General features: G+C 39.4%; 1 protein-coding gene across 1 annotated transcript; it reads left to right on the top strand.

The window, feature by feature from the left end:
* Positions 1-1,693: 1,693 nt before the first annotated feature.
* Positions 1,694-2,326, top strand: LOC147480585 (uncharacterized). Its single transcript, XM_086578700.1, has one exon. It carries the CDS (start codon positions 1,694-1,696, stop codon positions 2,324-2,326), a length of 633 nt encoding a protein of 210 aa, XP_086434826.1.
* The last annotated feature ends 5,156 nt before the right edge of the window (positions 2,327-7,482 follow it).

Genomic DNA, 7,482 nt, shown 5'->3' with positions numbered 1-7,482 from the left:
AAAAATGACATCTTTTATTTCCTTTTTAGTTTTGTTTGACCTCCCTGACCAAACCCTTCCCGCCATCAAAACCCTTGTTTCGGTATACAAAACAGAGAGATCAGCTCCTTCCTTCCATGTTTCTAGCCACCCCATTTCTTTAGATGGCAAACATTCCTTCTTCCTCCACAAACCCCTCTGCTGCTGTTGAAGGCTCGTCTGGTTTGCATAACCAAGGTTCTTGGAGTTCTCTGTTTAGAGAAGGGTCTAGTAATACCAACAACACTCTGAGGAGCTTTGAAACTCATCAAGTTGATAGAGTTGCCAAAATTTCCAGCTAGTATTTTAGAACAAGGAGTATCCTATTTGAGTGATTATGTTGTTGGGTTTTTTGTTGAGAAAAGACTGCCATTTCCGTTGGTCAAAGCAACTATGGCTCGATTATGGAAGATTAAAGGCAGCTATACCATATCGACAGATAGAGAACTGTTCTATTTAAAGTTCAATTTGGATGAGGATAGAAGACAAGTCTTGGAAGCGGATTCCATTTTCATAGCTAGTCGTCTTTTTGTTGTTAGAAAGTAGACTCGAGAGGTGGAAGCTCAGCGACACAGGATCACAAAAATTCCCATCTGGGTAAAGATCATGGATATGCCAAAAGAATTATGGATAGATGATGGGCTAGGTTATGTAGCAAGCTTGATAGGGAAACCTGTAAGTATGGATGAGGCTACAAGGGCAAGAACCAGGCTCAGTTTCGCTAAGATATGTGTTGAGGTCCCGATAGAATTTTCTTACAGGTCTTCTATACCAGTGAAAATGGGTGAAGAGGTTGTGGACCTGGCTCTAGAATATCCTTGGGTGCCGTCTTCCTATACAAGGTGTAGCTTATTTGGGCATAAACTCGCAAATTGCCCAGCTCGACCAAAACAAGTTTGGAGAGCTAAAACTATACAGAGCGATAGTGCATCACCAAATATGGGGGGAAATACAATCTGGGATGATAACTCTACTGATGGAGGCTCTACCTATGCTGAGTAGGAGGATGGTGAGGTTATGGAGATGGCTACCTCAGGGTTAGAGCTAGTACAATATGAACCACCAGTGTTACCAGTTCAGCAAGAGCCTGAACAGAGCTTCACTCCTGTCACTAACAAAACTGCTCGAGTTATGCATAAGCTAGTAGTTGAGGAGTTCCAGATCCCCTCTGATAACAGAACTGAAGAATATAATGTGGTTACCATGCAAGCCCAGGGAAAAGGGAAGAGGATATAGGAAAAGTGTGCAAATTAACAAAATTCTTTTCAAGCTCTAGCGGAGAGTGATGATGAGATAGAAGATGACATATCTGAAGGGGTCCATGTGGAATATTTCAGTGATCATTTACCCCCGAGGGATGTGGTGGTAAAAGAAAAGACTCGAGCACAAAAACAAGCTGTTGATCTTGAGAAAGAAAGTGCAATTTCTAGAAATGAGAATAGCAAGGAATCCCAAATCAGCGAGAAGAAGAAAAAGTCGGGCAGACCCAAGGGGTCAGGGAAGAAAAAACACTAAATGGTTTCGATGATTAACTTTTGCACTTGGAATATCATAGGGCTTAATGATTTCAAGAAAGTGGATGAAATAAATAGATTCATTTTGAAGAATAAATTATGTCTCCTGGGACTGATAGGAAACAAAAGTAAAGGAGGCAAAAAGTAGCATTATCAGTGGTATGTATGCACCAAACTGGAGTTTTGCTAATAACTACAGTAGCAACCCAACTGGTTGGATTTGGGTATTATGGGATCCTAACCTAGTATCAGTACACAAGCTACATGAAACCTCGCAGTTTATCCATTGTAAGGTGTCAATGCTTTGTAACTCCTCCAGCTTCTTTACAACTGTTATTTATGCCAGTAATAACAGTCAGGATAGGATGGGCCTATGGATGGACCTAAGACAGCTACATCAAAGCATCTCTAAACAATGGTGTGTCTTGGGTGATTTTAACAATGTCTTTTTTTCTCATGAAAGGATTGGGGAAGCAGTGCAATCAAGAGAAACTGTACCATTTGGGGAATGTCTTGCAGATACAATGTTGTATGATTTAAAAGCATCAGGGTGCTTTTACACATGGACAAATTATGGGTCTGGAAGTAACAGGAAATGGTCTAAAATAGATATAGTGCTGGTAAATGTTGAATGGTCTAGAGTGTTTGCTTATGCCACAACTGAATTCTTAACTCAAGGTATCTCAGACCACTCACCCATGTTGGTGCATCTGGTTGACATGGAAAGGGGTAGAGTTCCATTTCGTTTCTGCAATGTCTGGACACTACATAAAGAGTTCAAGGAGGTTGTATAGCAGGTTTGGAATGTTGAAGTGGTTGGTAGTCTGCTTTATATTCTGGTTTATAAGTTGAAGCTGCTGAAAAACAAATTGGGCGGATGGGCCAGAACACACATGTCAGACCTTCAGCTTAAAACAGAGGTAGCAAGAGATGAGTTGAAAAAGGTACAAAGAAAACTGTAGCAGTTCCCTCAGGATGCTATTTTGACTGATCAAGAGAAAAATGCTAGAGATAGACTTGTTACCTTGATAGAGATGGAGTATATGGATTTAAAATCTAAAGCAAATAATGATTGGCTCGACTATGGGGATAAAGGCAACAAATTCTTTCACCATGCTATCAAGGAAAGGAAGAATAAAAATTCCATTTGGGCAGTGACTGATATGGAGGGAGTAAAACATGAAGGGGTCGATGTCTCCAAAGCTTTCATTCAGTTCTATCAAGGTCTCCTGGGTGTTCAATCCCAAGCTAGTTGCTCTGAAACTTTGTTACAAGAGATTCCTGTCAGAAAAGTGGTGGATCAAGCGACGGCAGATATGTTTTTTGAAGATATATCAGATGATGAGATCACAAAAGCTCTGTTCTCCATGGAAAATGCAAAAGCTCCAGGCCCGGATGGTTATAATGCTTTCTTTTATAAGCAAACATGGGATATTGTGGGCGGTTATTTCCTTAGAGCTATCCAATCAATCTTCAGAAATAACAATATTCACAAAGGTACCAATGCTACTTTTCTGTGTTTAATTCCAAATAAAGCTATTGTGTATAAGGTTGATGAGTATAGACCGATTGCTTGCTGTAATGTTACTTACAAATGTGTTGCCAAGGTTCTAAGTAGCAGGATGAAACATCATCTAGAAGAGTTGATAAAGCTAAATCAGTCAGCCTTTATCCCTAGAAGGTGTATTTAGGACAATCTACTACTAGTGCATGAGCTTCTTAGAGGATATACAAGGAAGCATATGTAAGAATCGTTATGGTTGCACCGAATGAATACAAACCGCGAACACCCACGCGCAGCGGAATAAGGGGTGTCCAACGGTTTTGGATAGAAATCATACCTTTAGATCGGCTTCTTATCTCTAAGAATCCAAGATCTACAAATCTGAATCAACCTCTTTAATCTTCTATTGTATTCCTATCAATGGAATGGACATTGTGTGGGCAACAATCTACCACCCTTACTTTCTCCTCTTGGCCTCTCTCACTCACAAGATCAGAACCGAATTCAGATCTACTTTTCTTGCCTCTCTTTTTCAATCAAATGAATAGTGAATTCGGCCAGGAGAAAAGGGTTTCTATTTATATGCTACAACAGGGACCATGAGGAGAAATTAGGTTGGGCCTCCTAACGGACTTGGGCTTCCTATGTTCGCCCAGAACACACGGCCCAAGTCCGTCAACAAATGGTTTATTCCACTAAAGGCTATTGTTACACTACCGCCCTAATCCCAAATTACGTGTTACGTTTATGGGCTCCATATTATATGTTTGTGAATCTCCCCGTGTTTAAGATATTGAATGTCCGTTGATTAAGTCAAGTTACTGACAACTATATTAATTAACTTCTTATGTCCTTGAGTAGTACCACTCAACCTCATTGTCATGTCGGATTAAATCCACCTGCAGGGTTTACATGACAATCCTTATGAGCTCCTCAAGGGGACATCATTAACCCGTCTTCTTGCAAGTCACGGATTCCATCTATAATCAACAGCACACCTTACATACAATGTCATTACCCAATCCATCAAGTTTGTTGATTCGCAAATGAATCTCACTCATTAATGATTTAAAGTAATGTACAATGCACGTAAGTGCCCGTTCTTATATCCGGATTAAGAGGACAAGCATCCATAATAACAGAGGTGTTTGTTCTCTTAAATAGTCAGTATAAAGATAAACAACCTCACTTGGTCCTGTTCAATATACACAAAGTGTACTAGTGTAATCATGTGGTCAAGATAGACTAACACCAGATTATAATACAACATTACCAATGGTTTGTCCAAATCCATCTAGGTTGTGAACGTTTACATATACTTTATAAGGTACTGATGATATGATTTTTTGTGTGTCACCACACACCATATCATCTACAACATAAAGTATTAGACACATGCATATAACTAATAATATATATAATATGCATAACATTTGCCCATATGATTCTCATTCAAAATATAAATAATTAGAGTTAATACAAAAGTAATGCTTTTAGTATATAACCCTATTAGCATGGTCCCCAGAGATGTACAATCAAAGTGGACATACAGAAAGCCTATAACACGGTCAGCTGGCAAACTTTGATTCTAGTCCTTAAAAGATTTGAGTTTCCCAAAAAGTTCATCAAATGGCTTGTCATATGCTTCACCTCTCCTTTTTATTCTATATTGGTGAATGGATGCCCACAGAGGTTTTTCGAAGGCAAGAGAGAGCTCAAGCAAGGAGACCCATTATCTCCATATATGTTTGTGCTGATCATGGAAACTATTTGGGGGTCTCTTAAAGCAGGGTTTGGAATCACGAAGTATTATCCCACATTCAAAGTGTCGAAGACTTGCCATCACTCATTTGAGTTTTGCAGATGATGTCCTTCTTTTCTGTAAATGGGAAGCAGAGTCTATAACTGCAATAAAGGAGTACATTGATTGCTTCTCCAATCTTACAGGGCTCAAGATTAACTCCATGAAAACTTCTATGCTCACGGGTAGCATGACAGAGGATGATAGGCTAGCTCTTGCCAATTTGCTAGGGATTCAGAAGGTTACTCCTCCTGTAAAGTACTTTGGATTACCTCTTACCTCTGCGAGACTAAGCTCCAAGGACTGTCTACCTTTGATTGAAAGAATCTCAGTCAAAATTTCAAACTAGAAAAATAGAGCTTTATCTTATGCGGGAAGATTGCAGCTTATACAATCCATTCTTTCTTCTTTCCACATCTATTGGGCTAAGACTTTTATCTTGCCTATGGGAGTTCTTGATAAGGTGGCCAAGCTGTGCAACCGGTTTCTTTGGGCTGGAGTGTCCATGCAAACTAAGATGCATAAAGCCAGTCATGCAAAATTGAGATTACACAAATCCGAAGGGGGGTTAAGCATTATGGATCCGCGTGTGTGGAACAAAGCGGCATACTGTGGACTAGTCTTCAAAGTGGCGAGTAAAGAGGAATCTTTATGGACAAAGTGGACCTGGGAATATCACATAAGGAATAAGCACTTTTGGACCATGATGATACCGTAAAACTGTTCTTGGGTCTAGAGATGCATTCTCAAACATTGAAAGACTGCTAGAAAATTCATACGATGTTTGATAGCAGATGGTGAGGGGACTAGCTTGTGGCATAATCCCTGGATGTCTTCAAAGTTGTTGATCCATGATAATCAAGCTCGAAACTTGTTGCAGGACTTTCCAGATGACGCCAAAGTAAGTGAACTGATTACCAATGGTAGATGGAATGAGGTGGTAGCAAAGTTACCAGATGGTGAACTGAAAGGGAACATCCTAGAGACGAGCATCAACCAAACATAGCGAACAATCTAGTTGTGTGGACACCTTCCAGTAGTGGTAAGTTTACCACTAAATCTGCATATATGGCTATAAAGAAGGTCAGAGAGAAAGTGAAATGGCACAAGCTTGTTTGGGGTAAGTTCACTGTCCCAAAACACTCGTTCATAACTTGGCAGCTGTTCGCAGGGTGCCTAGCCACTCAAGACAGGTTGATACACATGAGGATTATCACCACTTCAAGATGTTGTTTCTGTGAGGCCCATCCTAAAAATTTGAAACATCTCTTGTTCAACTGTGAGTATTCACGCACAATGTGGGCAGTAGTAAAGCATCGACTGGGGTTACAAACATTGGTTTGTGAATCTACTATAGAATGGCAGCATATTTTGCAGATTAGTCAGCAAAGATCAGTCACTAGTGAGATAATCAAAGTTGTTGTCTGCGCCATAGTTTATGGTATCTGGAATGCGTGGAATAGCAGGAAGTTCAAGCAGAAATTTCACATAGTTGACGCCCTCTCTAGTGATATAATTGAAAGGATGCGAAACTACCTCCATAGAGTGATAAAAGACATAAAAGACACACCTGAAGCTAGGAAGATCAGTACCAGTTTGGTATTGTCTTATCACTGAAGCAGAGAACACCTATACTAGGAAATTGGGTGAAACCACCACTTGGTACGATAAAGGTAAATACTATGGGGTAGTAAATGCTGAAGGTGTGGGATTTGGTGGAGTTCTAAGGGATCAGGAAGGGGTACCAGTGATTACCTATATAGGCCACTCTAATCTTAGATCGGTTATCATCCAAGAACTAAAGGGAGTTGAAGCTGGGCTTTTAGCAGCCCAATATATGAACTGTAAGAATATCTTGGTAGAATTTGATTCCTTGAAGGCAGTTTAAGTGATCAATGGGAGGGAGATATGTCCTTGGTATTGTTTATGATAGGGTTTTATACTAAAAGCATTACTTTTGCATTAACTCTAATTCTTTATATTTTGAATGAGAATCATATAGGCAAATGTTATGCATATTATATATGTTATTAGTTATATGCATGTGTCTAATACTTTATGTTGTAGATGATATGGTGTGAACACACAGAAGATCATATCATCGCATCCTTATAAAGTATAAGTAATCGTTCACAACCTAGATGGATTTGGACAAACCATTAGTACGGTTGTAGTATAATCTGGTATTAGTCTATCTTGACTATAGGATTACACTAGTACACTTTGTATGTATTGAACAGGACCAAGTGAGGTTGTTGATCCTTATACTGACTATATAAGAGAACAAACGCCTCTGTTATTACGGATGCTTGTCCTCCTAATCCAGATATAATAACGGGCACTTACATGCATTGTACATTGCTTTAAATCATCAATGAGTAAGATTCATATGTGAATCAACAAACTCGATGGATTGGGTAATGACATTGTATGTAAGGTGTCCTGTTGATTATAGAAGGAATCCGTGTCTTGCAAAAAGCCGGTTGATGATGTCCCCTTGAGGAGCTCAAAAAAATTGTCATGTAAACCCTGCAGGTGGATTTATTCTGACATGACAATGAGGTTGAGTGGTACTACTCAAGGACATAAGAAGTTGATTAATGTAGTTGTCAGTAACTTAACTTAATCAATAGACATTCGATATC

This window comes from Coptis chinensis, chromosome 8 (genome assembly GCF_015680905.1).
Source record: "Coptis chinensis isolate HL-2020 chromosome 8, ASM1568090v1, whole genome shotgun sequence".
NCBI lineage: Eukaryota > Viridiplantae > Streptophyta > Magnoliopsida > Ranunculales > Ranunculaceae > Coptis > Coptis chinensis.
Note: the sequence above shows the minus strand (reverse complement) of the source record. Positions and strands in the feature narration are given on the sequence as shown.